Below are 16407 nucleotides of genomic sequence, written 5' to 3' on the forward strand. Positions count from 1 at the left end.
TTTACAGAATCTACTTCATTCTACATCACTCCCAGAATACAAAACAACAGCCATTAAGAAGTCGAAATTCATTGTTTCTCATTACGGCATATGTAAGACTTGCTGGGATTGGCTAGTACTCGTTGCCACCTTTTATGTCGCTATCGTTGTTCCCTACAGTGCTGCCTTTCAGGACAACAATGAGAGCCCATCTAGAAACAAGACAATCATATCGGATGTTATTGTTGAAGCTTTTTTCATTGCTGGTATGAATAGTAAATAAATTTGAATTCGTTTCTTTTCAACCAAAGAATGATTCCTAAACCGGTTAACTTACTCATCCAAGCATGTGGATTTTAAGAGGTGACAGATAAATAATAGAATACTGCCAAAATGACCAACTGAATCATGATTTAATTACTACAACTTTAGTTGAACTGTGAAGTTATACATATGATTGAATTAACTGAAGTGTTATTTGATAAAGTTTCATCATTTTTAATATATCGTATTTCTTTTCCTAGGTAAATGAATTGTTTTAATTTACATCATAACAACATTAACATATCAGTCGATAGGGCGATACTTCAGAATCAGCACACTGACGGTCTGTTTTAGGAAGAGTTGAAAGGAAGAAACGATGACGTCATAATGCCGCACCCGAATATGAATGCGTCATATTTACATCTAGTGGCACTAGAGGGAGCACATGTCGTAATAGAGGGGAAGTTAAAATAATTGTTTAACTTGTATTCAAAGTGTTTACGATACATGAAAATTAAATATTAACTAAAAAAACTATCAGTTATTCCGTCTTGTTCAAATAATAATTGTAACTTTTTAGAATATGTAACCGATTAGATATATAAACGAAAGCTGTAAACATAAGTTTGAACACGCTGAAATCTGTATGTAGTCCAACATATAGTAACAGTCTATAGAAACATCATCTACTTTGACGAAACACATGTAACGCAGATAACATAACATATAAATGAAAACTATAAAGTTGACGAAAATACAAACTACGGATTCAAATAGCGGATTTAATGCTCATAAAGTCATACAGTTTTAATTGTGATAAAATATTTTCAGCAGTTATGATAGTAAATACAATGTTATTCAAATAAAATATTACAATTAACACATTATTTGTTGCTATAAAGTTGATAATAAGTTGATGCCCATTGATCTACATCCTCCTGTGGTGTGTCTCTTGCGAACTGTCTGTGCTGATGATCACATCATCGTAACTCAACCCATCTATCATGATATCCCTCCCTAAGATAGTAGCGCCCTCTTGTACTAATTCGTGTAAATATGATGTAATTGTCTTTAGTGCGTGGCACTATGACATCATACTAACGACCCCCTCACACCCCCTGAGACAACTATACACAAGCAATGTTGATATAGATTTACTACTAACTAAACGTTTTAAAGGCAGAATCACCCGGTGACTTTATCCTGAAAAAAAAACTGTTTATAGTTTATTTTCATGACTATCATCTGAAATTAATAAGGGAATAATTAGTCCCCACCCTCAGCGGTAAGTCTGAAGGTTTATTATACAAAAACTACGTTTCGAATCCCGTGATGGGCACAGCACAGATAAGCAGTCCATTGTGTGGCTTTATGATTAGCCACAAATATACACACGTACAAACAATTAATAATTAAGAAAACTGTCGAAAAATAAATGCGGTATAACGTAGTCTAATGCAGTTCCATGGTTTCGTCAGTTATGATATTTAATGTCACAACAAATTTGAAATAGAAATCGAATAAACTACTTTTCTTTTTTTCCAAAATTCATCTTAAAGCTGTCCACTTCTGATTCAAAATAAGAGGCGTCTTAAAATAGCATTTCAGATCTAACTTTTGTTCCCCAAAATTCTATGAAAGGCCTCTTGGACAATGACGTTTGGGAATATCAGGTTAACTTGAAATATTGTTTTCATTTGCATCTGACTTGGAAACCCAAAGTTAGAGAAATGTGGTAAACTTACGGGATTTTAATCAAAATGTTAAATCATTTGGTTTCTAACGCTACACTAGCTAATGCTGTCTAAACCGAAACTTCAAAATTGAATAGTAATGGCAAGAAACCAGTTGAAACTCATCGATTGTTTTTAACTACCACATTTAGAAGTATTCTTCCTTTGAGTTATTGATGGCAAACGAGAACAAAGTTTTCACGAAAAAGCTTTTCATTTTTCTTAGGGTTTGGTAGACTGATGTTCCGATGTGGTTGATAAAGGGAAACGCAAGTATGTCGAAGCTTTTTATGAAGGAATCGGTTTTATACAATCGTAATGTCTATAGATAGAAACTAACACAATTACTATCTTCAGTTACTACTCTGTTCAGAAATATAACGGTTATAGTTAATTTATATTTCTTCCTTCAGAAGTTAAATGAGTAGGATTAGCTTTTTCGCATGGGTTGTAAGAGCAAGCGCAAGTGTACTGAAACGTTTTCATGAAAGGGTAAGTTTAGCGTTGAAGGTACACAATGTGCAGTTATGATAGTGTGTGTGTTTTTTATAGCAAAGCCACATAGGGCTATCTGCTGTGTCCATCGAGGGGAATCGAACCCCTGGTTATGATAGTAAATACAAGGTTATGTAAATTAACCGAAACAGACATAAAAAAATATTTTTGCAAATTCTACAACACATATACATATATCTGTATTTGGTGTACAGCAGTAATATAAAACGTATATTATTTTAACTATTTTACAAAAATAAGTAAATAATATTTAGCTGCTGTTTCTGAGGAATTAAACTGTTTACTTCCGCAAAACATTCAGATTAGTTATTTGTGGCTAGGATGTTGTTGTATCTTGCTGAAAATATTTGTAATAAAAAGGTAGTATTTTTATATACGTAAAAAACGGCTGGTTTGGGTTGAGAAAATTTTTATGTAGAGGAGCGAACAACAAATCACCCATACTGAACTATATATTCCTTGGGACACAGCACATGAAACAAAAAAAACAAACTCAACATACTAATAAACGAAATAAACACAGCCATAAAACTATGCTCACCAGATAAAATTAACGACGAATTAGACAAAATAAAACAGTACTTCATCAACATCAACAAATTTCCTCCACAAACCGTAGAAAACATTATACGCACACACCTAGACAAAAAGCAAAATCAACCAACAAAAGTAAATATATACCACGAATTAAAAAGTCATGAAACCATATACTGCTGCATACCATATATTCCCGACATCAGCAGAAAAATAACCAACATTTGGCAAAAACTAGTAACAAAATATGGCATTCCAGTTAATACCAAATTTATCCATAAACCATGCATAAAACTAAGGTCTATACTATGTAAAAACTACACTGACAAACACCACACCAACGTTATTTATAAAATACAATATGATAACTGCCACTATTTCTATATTGGAGAAACAAGTAGAAAAATGGAAACGAAATTCAAAGAACACAAAAAAGTCACCATCACACGTTTTCGAATACTGCAAATCAAATAAACACAACATAATCATAGAAAACACCAAATATTAAATAAAGAAACAAACATAAACAAACGCAAAATTAAAGAAGCCTTACTTATACAACAACTAAAGCCCAAAATAAACCAGTACAAAGGAACACCTATATACCTATATTAATAAATATATTCAAACATCTAACACCGCCCTCTACATTCCGATACTCAGTTACACAACCCCTTTCAAATATGTAATCAGCTATTGGTCAGTTACCTCTTTCTTTCTTTGTGAACCTGACGATGACCGAAGAAGGTCGAAACATTGTTCGCTCCTTTACATTAAAATTTTCTCGACCCAAATCATCCGTTTTTACATATATATTTTTCTCTACAAGTGGGTTTTCTCGTCATCACTGAGGTTGTATTTTTGTTTCTTACCAAATATTAAGGATACTCATGGTAAGGCTACTGTTGTTCCTTGCTAAAATTTGGAATATTTGTAACAAGGTTGTTGTTGCGTCTTATTAAGGTTGGAAAATATTAAGAACAATGTAACACTTAATGTTTACTAAAAGCTGGAGACTCTTCTGACAGGATTATTGGTGTTGCTCTCTTAACGTGCGCAACATCTATAACAGTATTATTGCTGTTCTTTGCCAAAGTTGAAGAATACTTGTGAAATAATATTGTTATTCTTTGCTAAGATTAGGAATGTTTGTAACAAGGCAGTTTTTGTTCCTTAATTAGGTTGGGAAATATTTTGTAACAAAGTTATTATCATTGTTTACGAAAAACTGAAAATATCTGTTACAACATTATTGTTGTTTTTTACCTATGGTGTGAAACATATTGTACCAAGGCTATTTTAAGCTACTTAAGAATTTGTGTTGATAAAACCAATGTATCAAAATATTTAATAAAATCAACAAGCCTGTATAGAATTAGTTCAACTATATTTAATAGTGCTACTTATAAAAATCTAACGCTTAAATTAATTTAGTTAAGCTAATTTCATCTTACTTTGTTATAGAAATCTAACGTTCAAATTCATTTGGTCAAGATACCTTAAGATCTAGTTTGTTTTGTTTGTTTAAGTTCAACACAAAGCTACACAATGAACTATATCTGCTATGCCCACCACAGGTATCGAAACCAGGTTTCTAAGGGTGTTATTCCGTAAACGTACACCTGTGCCAGTTACAATTACTACATTAAGATATTACTCTTATTTAGAAATGTAACATTTACAGTTAATTTATATTTCTACCCTCATATCTTACTCTGTTTGAAAATTAATGGCTAAGTTAATTTGCATCAGGTTTTTTGTATGGAAATCTTACTCTTTAAAACAATCTTACTTGAGAATCCTGGTATTTACTTATTTATTTTTTTGTCCTGTACGTTTATCTGCAATGATATAGAATGTAACAATTATTATTAAGCAAACTGATAGCGGTTTTGCGTGACAGCCTATTAACGTTTTGACCTGAAAAGTATAGAATTTTAAAAACATCCAAGGCTTTTTATTTCATAGCAGATTAAAAAAAAGTAGAGTCAATTTCCTGCTGAATTTAAGTGGTTATTAAGACTAATCCTGATTGTGCATTTTATTCCTTTTTTATTTTGATAATGGCCCTTCTTAAATTTCGTGTTCCCTGGTAGTACAGCAGTATGTCTCCGGATTTACAACACTAAAATCAATGGTTCGATTCCCCCTCGGTGGGCTCAGCAGATAGCCTGATGTGGCTTTGTCTTCTTAAATTTCATTCTCATTAGTGTAAACGCATTGGTACAGAAAATATATTTAAAGAAATTAGCATACCATTCATGTAATAGGGATGTGTCAATCTGTAAATAAAGGCATTTCTAGAAGATTGGTGATTTGCCCGCCAGTGACACAGTAGTATGTCTACGGTTTCGATAGCCGTGGTGGGCAGAACACAGATAGCCAATTGTGTAGCTTTGTGCTTAATTCTAAACAAACAAAACCCTTTGTGATTAAATGTATATGACCTATGATATACACAAATTTGATGTTTACCGAGTTATCAGAATTTCAAACTGATTTTCAACTATTTCTATGAGAAGTGCGACACTTTCAGAGTTTACTGAGTACAAATATATTTGATTTCTGCAGAACCTCAACAATTTGTTTTTTCTCTATAAACACCGTTTCTGCTTCATGTAACTACCTGTGTTAAAGATGAAAACTCAAAAATGAAATGTTTTTAAAATTGTTCATTCTTATGTTTAAAAGCCTATTCTATCACCGTAGTCTATTTATTAATTATATGCTAATTTATTTTATTAATTATTAAATATTAATTAGTATTTAGATTTTATTCTGTATTTCCTCCAATATGCATTTTAAAGCAAAGCCACATCGGGCTATCTGCTGAGCCCACCGACGGGAATCGAACCACTAATTTTAGCATTGTAAATCCGTAGACTTACCGCTGTATTAGCGGGGGGAGTTACCTCCAATTAGAAATTGAATAAACTGAATTATTTGAATATTTTCGAAGGGAATATTCAGTTTTTGCTCTCTTCAAAAACTCAATGCGTTACCAGTTAGACTGATATAAAATATTTCATTTATCTCTCTTTTTTTGTCGTTTGTGGTTTATATTTCAATTTATTGTATGATCCTCTTATGTCACAATATGGCTTATTATAGATAAATCGGTATTATAGTTTTGTATGTTTTATTTTCCTGAATTCTAATTTTTTGTTGGTCCTTTTTTTCTCCGATAAATTCAAATGCGTAGACAATATTGTAGATGGTGTTTTTGCTCTACATTGGGTCTTTATGTGTCTGGTGTTTATTATCTGTGATTGTACTGTGTTATGGCTTCTGAATTCAGTACTGATATCATGTTGTTTGCATATTCTCTATATGTTTTTAGAAATATCTCTTACGTGAGAGTTTGTTTGTTTGTTTTAAATTTCACGCAAAGCTACACAAGGACTATCTGCGCTAGCCGTCCCTAATTTAGCAGTGTAAGGCTAGAGGGAAGGCAACTAGTCATCACCATCCACCGCCAATTCTTGGTCTACTCTTTTACCAACGAATAGTTGGATTGACCGTCACTTTATGACGACACCACGGCTGAAAAGACGAACATGTTTGGTGAGGTGGGGATTTAACACGTTTTTACAATGTTGGAATAGTTTTATTTAACACGTTTTTACAATGTTGGAATAGTTTTATTTAACACGTTTTTACAATGTTGGAATAGTTTTATTTAACACGTTTTTACAATGTTGGAATAGTTTTATTTAACACGTTTATACAATGTTGGAATAGTTTTATTTAACACGTTTGTTGGAGGGTTTAACATAATACATCTTTACAAACTTGAGATGATTGAACTTAACACATCTTTACATTATTTGTGGTTGTTTAACACGTCTTCGCAATGTTAGTGGTTTAACACATGTCTTTTCACTGTTGGGATGGTTTGATTTAACACGTCCTATCACTGTTGAAGTGGCCCGGCATGGCGAGGTGGTTAAGACACTCAACTCGTAATCTGAGTGTCGCGGGTTCCAATCCCCGTCACATCAAACATGCTTGCCTTTTCAGCTCTGAGGACGTTATAATATGACGGTGAATCTCACTATTCGTTGGTGAAAGAGTAGCCCAAGAGTTGGCGGTGGGTGGTGATGACTAGCTGCCTTCCCTCTATCCTTACACTGCTACATTTGGGATGGCTAGCGCAGGTAGCCCTCGAGTAGCTTTGCGCAAAACTTAAAGCAAACCAACAGTATTGAAGTAATTTTATCTTACACGTCTCTCCATTACTTTAGTAATTTGGTTTATCTCATTTGTTTGCGATGTTGGAGTGGTTTGATTTAAAAATGTCTTTAAACTACTGAAGTAATTTGGTTTAACACGTGTGTTTATAGCTTGGATTGGTTTGGTTTAATTCATTTCTACGTTCTTTGTATTGGTTTAACACATCTTTATAGCTTTTGGATGTTTTTATAACACATGCTTTTACGCTGTTAAGTTGGTTTGATTGAACACATGTTTTTACACAGTCAGTGGTTTGTTGTAATACCTATCTCTCAATATTCGGATGAATTTCTTTAGTTTGAGTTAACACATCTTTACACCCTTTTGAGTGACTTTATTTAAAACATATTTTTACAGGTCGGAATTATTTGATTTAACACGTTTTTACAATATTGGAGTAGCTTTATTTGTAGGGTATTTTTCTGTATAGCTCATAAGATATATGATCTGTTTGTCTTGGTACCAAATTTTCATCTTAATCTCTAAAGTAACTAAATACGAATGTCTTTGGTTGTCTCGCAGAATTGTTCTAATTAAACACCTTGAAATAAACCTTTCTTTTTCCTGTATTCTTGTTTCCTCACAGACATCGCTGTTAACTTTCGAACAACATTCGTTAGCAGGAAGGGCGAAGTTGTTGCCAAGCCGAAGTCTATTGCTGTGCATTACGTACGTAGATGGTTTGTCGTCGACTTACTTGCAGCTCTACCCTTTGACCTGTTGTACGCAGCAAATCTTTACAGTAGGGTAAGTCAATCATTCTTCAATACAGACATTTTACCATTACCCTTGTGTCCTCACTATAAACATTTAACTGGGGTTTTTAGTGCATTTCATAGCGTTTCACAGAGGGAGGAACCTAAAAGGAAAAAAAATTGGAAGTCTGAAATATCTATAACTAGGCCCGGCATGGCCAGGTGGGTTAAGGCGTTCGAATCCCAGTCGCACCAAACATGCTCGCCCTTTCAGCAGTGGGGGCGTTATAATGTGACGGTCATTCCCACTATTCGTTGGTAAAAAAGTAGCCCAAGAGTTGGCGGTGGGTGGTAATGACTAGCTGCCTTCTCTCTAGTCTTACACTGCTAAATTAGGGACGGCTAGCACAGATAGCCCTCGAGTAGCTTTGTGCGAAATTTCAAAACAAACAAACAAATATCTATAACCGCGCTGTAATTATTGCTTTTCTTGTGTTCCCTAGATAGTGTGCTGTAAAAATAGTGAACAACCCCTGAATTAGGGTAGAAAAATCACCCCACTCTACTAAAGAAATTAATCATAACTTTTTTGGCTGTTATCAAATTATAAACTACACCTATCGCAAGGGTGGATTTAAGTTTAAATGCCTAGACAGCTGTGAGAAAATGGGACCCGGCGGGCTATATTAATACCGATATTATTCATCAAGCGAAAGTATATAGAGGCCCGACCTGCTTTAGCTGACCATTAAATCCGCCCCTGACCTCTGGATCCCTCAAATCATAATGTATGTCCATATAGGTTTCAAGAAAAACAACTAAAGAATGAAGCTGTTTCGTATATGGTTCTCAACTATTTCTGTTGTCATTTGTTTAGAGATTACTTGTTCAAGAAATGCATAGGTACGCAATAATAAAATTATTTTGAACATACAGCTATGTGACATACACAGCCTACATTAAGTCGTAGCGAACCAGCATACAGCAGTATTATATTTTGACATTGAATAGTAAGGTATGATGCGCCGAATCCAATCGCTTTTAGGAAGGGTATATAACAACTCCATCCAATGTAAATAGTCATATACTAAGTCCCTAAGATACTTTCAGATCGGAGATTTAGAATTTACGAAATGAATATTTCACTTGTACATAATGGTATTGTAGTAGAAAGGAATACATGTGACGTTGGTGCGCCAAGAACATTCAAAAAGAGACCTACAATAAATTGTATTCCCTCTGCTATAACCTAAGCTCAGTGTCTTGTAATAAGTGGTAATCCACGAAAATGAGAGTCAGTGACAAAAGTCATCCTCGTGCCCAAGACAACAGTACCAATACAATGAAGAAGGATTTTCATTTGGAAACAAGATCAACAGCGTCAATGTTTACAAAGAAAAATCTTCCTGTTGTATATCTTATTCAATGATCACATATCTCAAGTATCTTAAGAATGAAAAGAGAATTTATGCTATTCCATATAAATAGATCCTGGTTAAGTTCCCAGATGTAGTTTCTGTGCATTTCTGTGTTATTAGACCTTTCGAAAAGGTGCTTGGAAACCGTCATCCTAATGCAATAAATGGATTATTGAAAAATGCAGAGGGAAAATGGTGAATTTGGATATGATATCCTTACAGCAGCGCCCATTACAATGGAAACTTTAGTGCTCAGGTGCATGGTTGTCAGATACAACATGGACTGTGTCGACGTAATCTCTATATTTCAACGTATGTTTCAGACTGTTGTTAGTTTTAATACATCCTGAATCAATCGGCCAAGCACACGAACCACTGAGTGAGTAACAGATTATCCTCAGAGCGAATTCTTTAAAACGTTATATATAATATTCTAAAACTATTTTGGTGATAAAAATTTTAGACTGTATTGAAAGATTAAATGTTAGAGGAATTTATTCCACTGGCGTTAGTGTAATAAATATTTCTAAAATTTAGTTATATATTTGAAAATTCTGCTTATTAAACACCCGTCTCATATAATTGAGAGTTTTTTGTTGTTGTTTTTTTATTTCTTCTTGTTAAGAATTATGTTCACATTGAAAATACCTTTCTTTCAAAGGATACAAATATTCACGTTATTGGAAAACAGACTGGACTTTAACAAAAGATGAGTTAAATGCTTTGGTGAATCATAAATAAAATCATTTACAATCTCTTCGATTTTATGGCAAGAGTTTTGACTAATTCCTTACGAGATAGGTGGGTATTGTGAGTGCAAGTTTATGTGAAAGAAAGTTCTATACCATATTGAGGGCTAAAAACAGTTTTGTAACTTTGTCAATATATCAGACGCATTTCAGTATCTGATAGTTAAATAAACCTTTATACAATTTTAAGAACGGCCAACACTACTATAAATTTCTCAATATATCAGATATATTTCAGTATACACCACCTCGAGAGACCCACGATTCTCACATCTACCAGATGAATTAGAAATTTGTTGATATATTAAACATATGTTAATAACTGATGAAATCTTTATACCACTCTAAGGACTACCAACAGACATGTGACGTTATATTCGACATATTTTAGAATTCAGTAACTAAATAAATAGATATGCAATTATAAGGATCAAGAAAATAGTCACATGCATGCCAGTAAATTAAATACATTATAATGTCCAGTTACTAAAGAAATTATCTGATTTTAAAGTCTGTATTTAGAAACAAAATGACATTTATACGACTCTCAATACTTCCCACAACGTTACAAATGTGCCACTATGTCAGACATGGTTACTATCCAGTAAATAGAGATACTTACACCATTTTCTGAGTTACCAGATTTCTTAGAAATCTTTCAATGTCTCAGACATGTTTCAGTGTCCAGTAACTAAAGATATACTTACGCAGTTAATAGGATAACGAACTGCCTGTGCTAGAAACCGTGTCAATATATCAAACATATTAGTGCTTTGAGTAGGTATTGACCACCCAAATGATGCCTCCTCAGTATGAGTAGGCGGGATGGCATGTGGAGGGAGATCAAAGAATACCGCCTGACGGTTACGTAACTATTAGGTAACATATATACACACCTGAGGATTATATACTTGTTACATAATATGCAAAATAACTGTAGTTTGAGTACAACTCACCAGAGGGTACATTGCTGGGGGCACAAAGTGGCATTAAAGGGTGCATATATAATTCACGAGTGAATGACTACAGGGTGACAACATAACATAAACATTATAGTAATAATAAAATTCTTGAATATAATATTTGCCTAACATTGTATTTACAGTTTATTTGTTTTTATAAATAAACCATTAAGAACGTTTTACAAAGATGGACTGTATTTCTATATGAGATTATCCGTTAGATTTACATATAGATTTCAACTCGTTTCATCTTATGTTTACAGTTTTCATTTATATATTTATAATAATACACGTGCTTTACAAATAAAGACAATGTTTCTACACTCAAAAAGTATTATTACACTTCCATAGAATTCACAAAGGCTTTACACTTCTATGATGGCTAATTTTGCATTTCCTAACTTTTCTATAACTGAACTTCACTTTTACTTGACTTTGCTTTAAGTCTGCTCTACTCATTTTGTCATTTTTATGCTTATCATTGAAGTCTCTAGAAGTTTCTATAACTTCAACATCAATTAATTATAAACCCAACGTATGACTATTACCGAGTTATATAACCGAACTTGTCATACCTATCATCTATAAAATAATTGCTTTCAACTCTCTTATCATAAAAACAAACTCAGCTATCATTAAACATTAACTCACAAAATAAATTAAATAAATAATACATACACTGCACAATCTTATATATTCAACAGCATATATTATGTACTGTTATCAATAATGTTTTATTCTGTTTTTACAGCGATTCTATAGGAATGGTATTACACGTTTTAGATCGAACTAACTGTGCTCATAACTCTTAAATCAAAGCTTTAATAATATAAGTTTTTATCATTTTATTTCTCTAGAAAACGTAGAGAATCGTGGTAAATATGTATTATCGAACAACCACTAAATCCTTACAGTAATATTGAGCCAGTTGTTGTTGTTTTGGGTTATAAATGAAAATGACTATTTACACCATTCTAACAGATAGAAGACACTGATCTTAGAGCCGCTATAATTATTCTAAATTATTTTAAGCAAAGATCGGGCTATTTTTATTTATGTGTCATTCAACAAACATCGCGTGTTTTCTTTGTCCAGAACACTCTGATGCACTTACTTAAATTAACACGCCTGCTGCGTCTAGCCAGACTTTTTCAGAAGATGGACCGCTACTCACAGTACAGCGCCATAATCCTTACCCTCCTGATGCTAATGTTCTCACTCGTCGCTCATTGGATGGCTTGCGTCTGGTACGTCATTGCGTTGGAAGAAATAGATGTAAATCCTATACAATGGGACGTAGGTAAGATAAAATAAATTAGTGTTTACTTTCAGTTTTCATAAATAATAGAAGTGAATAACAGCTTTAAAATACATATTAGTGTTTTTTCCCCTTTTAATAAGTGTATTTACTCAACTTTAATAAAAAAAAGATAAACATTATAACGTAGAACGTAAATATTTGGCTCACTTTTATTTTTTCCAGAAAATAGTAAAAGAACACTGAGATAAGTAGTTAACATTCTGCTTTTACATTTTAGGAATGATAAATATATTAACCTTCACGATCTGTCTCGTACCATAAGATCATTTTGCTTGGAAGGTGTAGTGATGTTGTTTTATGGCTTATTGTCTAAACTGATTTTTAACTCTCACTACAAAGCATGTAAGTACTTGAAAATTTAAAACCAAACTCTATTCACCCATTCTAACATGCCATTGAAAGAATAGTTTTCCAATTCATTTCGTAACTTATGTAATTTTTACTAAACTATAATTGCCCCTTTTTTGTGCTTGTACATTTGTAAGTAATGTTTTACTAGTAATAAAACGTTTAATATATGTATCATTAAATATTTTTAGTTTATTTCAATATTTTTTGAAAGTAAACACAAAACTCACACAGTGTTTAAATTAGTAAATGTTCCAGTTATTTTATTCACAGCATTATATCTACTTATTGTTTTTTATCGTAGTGTAGAACTTTTCAGATTGCGGGTTCGAATCCCCATCACACCAAACATGCTCGCCCTTTCAGCTGTGTTGACGTTATAATGTGACGGCCAGTCCCACTATTCGTTGGTAAAAGAGTAGCCCAAGAGTTGGCGGTGGGTGGTGATGACTAGCTGCCTTCCCTCTAGTCTTACACTCCTAAATTAGGGACAGCTAGCGCAGATAGCACTCATGTAGCTTTGCGTGAAATTCAAAGCAAAACAAACAATTTTCAGGTCATTAAGTGTTCAGTCAAGGTCCCTAACTGGACTTTAATTGGGTATTGAGTTTGCAGTGTGTGCCTGTTTATCTCTTTGTTTTACAACTGAGTTGGTTAGAAAGAAATATTTAAATCAAGGAGGTTATGTAACAATATTGTTTATTAACAAATGACAATGAAAACACGGTCACAAACAAAACAATAAATTCTCTCTCGCCAGTCCAGTGGGTGTGACCCTCCACCCGTAGGGTAAAGTATAATTAATTGAAACTACAAAATTCAAATAACACCAAAGTTAAAACAACATTTAAATACAAGAGATACTAAGATCTCAGCTAAACTAAAACAACACTGAATCCTACAAACAAAATCCTGTAATGAAACAATAAGAAATGTTATGAAAGTCTATAAGTCTACTAAAAAAATTCTAATAAATATGAAAAACTCGTCAAAAATTGTGTAACAGAATAGATCCTGGCTTATAATGCTAGAAAGTATGATACAAATAAAGCTTGATTTGTAAATTAGTACCTCTTCTGCACGTGACCTGTGTCCATCCTTACTTGATAGTAGAGGCGGGAAAATCCCTAGACCAGTATCAGATTCATTTCACTCAATAAAAGACAGTGTTATATTCCTGGACATCAAGTAGCATCTTCTCTGCCAAAAACTTGATCAGCAGTAAAATAGTACACGAGGTTTCTAACAAAGCTAGAAAAAAAGCAAAAATTAAAATGGGTGTATTTGAAGAACTACCTTTCCAAACTGAACTGAAAAAAATACAGAAATTTTGAAAACACTTAAATATTAACTAATGCAGTATAAAATACAAGCATGTACCAGAGTAATAAAACCTAACCAATTGTAAGATCAAAAACCTTATTTACACAATATAAATATAAAATACTTAGTTTCATATAAAATATAAATAAGCTTAATACGGTGGGGTGGAGAGTTCAGAGAATCAATACAAGATTCGGTTTTGATACTATGGGTACAGCATAAGTAGCGCGTTGTGTAGCTTTGTGATTAACTACAAACAAGAAAGAAACCAAATTTTAGTTTATCAGTTATCTATCTATTAAACTTGATCAGGAGGAGTGCTGTGTAAAACGGCTAATATTTACAATTATTAGGCTTAATGAGCAGCATTGCTTCGCAGACTTTGTCATTTTCACGAAATGTTTCGTTATAGACATACTGTTTATAACACTGAGATCGAAAGTCTTACGTACACTATCTCAGTTTCAGCAGGTAGAAGTTTTTTAAAGAATGTAAAATTTTGTTTAATCAAATTATATTGTTACGTAATACATAAATATAAAAAGCATGATATATCATGATATCTCGTTAAGATTTTATTTTGTCATCTTACGGAACTAATATTTGAGAAAAATTGTTTTAATTTTTATTATTTCTTCTTTTCTCATAATGTGCCTATTCCGAAAAAAAATAACTTATCATGAATTATAAATATCAACTCCTGATAAAAACAAGCTACATAATTAAGCTTTGTATTGATAATGATTATAGCTAATTAAATGTACTATTCTTAAGTTTCTATTTATAACGATTAGATCACTTGGATATTCCCGCTGTTGAATATATTTTGGCCATAACCTCGAAAATAACAAACAAGGTTCGGACAACTTAAGAAATCTAGGTTAGTCCTAAATACATATACTAAGCTAACAATGAAAATCAATCTTTACAGCGAATGTATGATAATAAAAATAATATAACAAAGTAATAAAACTGTATATATTAAATATTCAAACCAGTAATGTTAATTAAAGCAACTACAAAGTTATAATAGGGTGTATATTAAATACAGAACACAAAAGTACTAGCAATCAGCCTTCACAATGTCAAATGTCTATTTCAACAGACATTCACAATTGATGAGAAACCTGTCACCCCTGTTTCCTGCCCCTTTATAACCTCCAGCCAGGACAATGTGACTGTTCTCGGCAGAGAGAGACAATCATTAACTTGTTCTGGTCGCTTCATTCCTATGGTGCGATAGCTGCTCTCTCTGAAAACTTTACCCTCTTTCCAATCAATAACATGGATAAACAATCGAGTATTTACTCAGTTGATGCTGTAACTTGGCACATATTAATTCTGTAATAACACGTCCTCTAATTTGAAAAATGTTGAGTTTTTTATGAACATTTCCCACTTATTGTTAATTCATTTACTACTTTTTTTTTGAAAAAATGCTCAATATATTTAACTCATTAATGAATAAAGTTAGTTCTTCTGTACAAGCGAAATGCAAACAAAAAGTTCGAGAAAGTTCGTTGCTAACAATTTCAAAAGAACTAAAGTTTAGATGAGTTTTTGTTTGTTCGCTTGAAATTAAACACAGAATTATACAACGGACTATCTGTGCTGTGCCCACCAGGGATGTAGAAACCCGGTTTCTAGCGGTGTGTGTGCCGGAGGGATTGAATGTGAAAGTTTTTTAATATTCTGCAAAACGTCATAATCAGTAAGAAGATATAATTGTATTTTTAATACATTCATGTAGTTTATAAATTGCTGTTCTAGTTCGAATTGTTAAAAAAGTAATTTACTAGTAAATGTTAAGGTTTACGCCCTTAGAGCACTCAGTAAAGCACGTGTTTGCTGTGTGAGAGTCACAAATACGAAGCTGAACCAAAGAAAAACATATATCATGAAAGAATAACTTACCATATTGCGTTGTAAATTAACAATAAGTTTTAATGATTTTAATGGAAATTACCCTTTTTTGAATGTTGATAGTATTCTTTCTTAATATTTCTTATACCTAAATAATAGTAATAAATAACTTTCATACCTAACTTAATTTGTTATCTACAAGTTCAAGACTTGTGGTTCTTCATCAGCGAATCAGAAGTATCGAAGAATTCTGCATCGCTTTAGCATTGTTAACGAAAAGTCCAGTTTGTCTCGATCAGAGCAACAAAATTATATTGTCACTTGTATTGAAGTCTCTAATGACACACAAACGTTTCTTACAATCCGTTGATTTCAGGTCCCTAGTGATACGATTTATTTTAGAATATTGGGTCGTACAACAAATGTTCTGTTGTACGATTTTGGCAACACAAACATTTTGTTTCTCTCA

The 16407-nt window shown here is 32.8% G+C and overlaps 1 protein-coding gene across 1 annotated transcript in view; it reads left to right on the forward strand.

Moving 5' to 3' along the window:
* Nucleotides 1-16407, forward strand: part of LOC143234932 (voltage-gated delayed rectifier potassium channel KCNH8-like) — a 131578-nt gene that overhangs the window by 78612 nt on the left and 36559 nt on the right. Inside the window, exons 6-8 of the mRNA XM_076472626.1 lie at nucleotides 8-245; nucleotides 7846-8006; nucleotides 12179-12383. Coding sequence (XP_076328741.1) covers nucleotides 8-245; nucleotides 7846-8006; nucleotides 12179-12383 — 604 coding nt within the window. The remainder of the gene's footprint in view (nucleotides 1-7; nucleotides 246-7845; nucleotides 8007-12178; nucleotides 12384-16407) is intronic.

The sequence above is a fragment of the Tachypleus tridentatus genome, chromosome 12, assembly GCF_004210375.1.
Source record: "Tachypleus tridentatus isolate NWPU-2018 chromosome 12, ASM421037v1, whole genome shotgun sequence".
Taxonomy (NCBI): domain Eukaryota; kingdom Metazoa; phylum Arthropoda; class Merostomata; order Xiphosura; family Limulidae; genus Tachypleus; species Tachypleus tridentatus.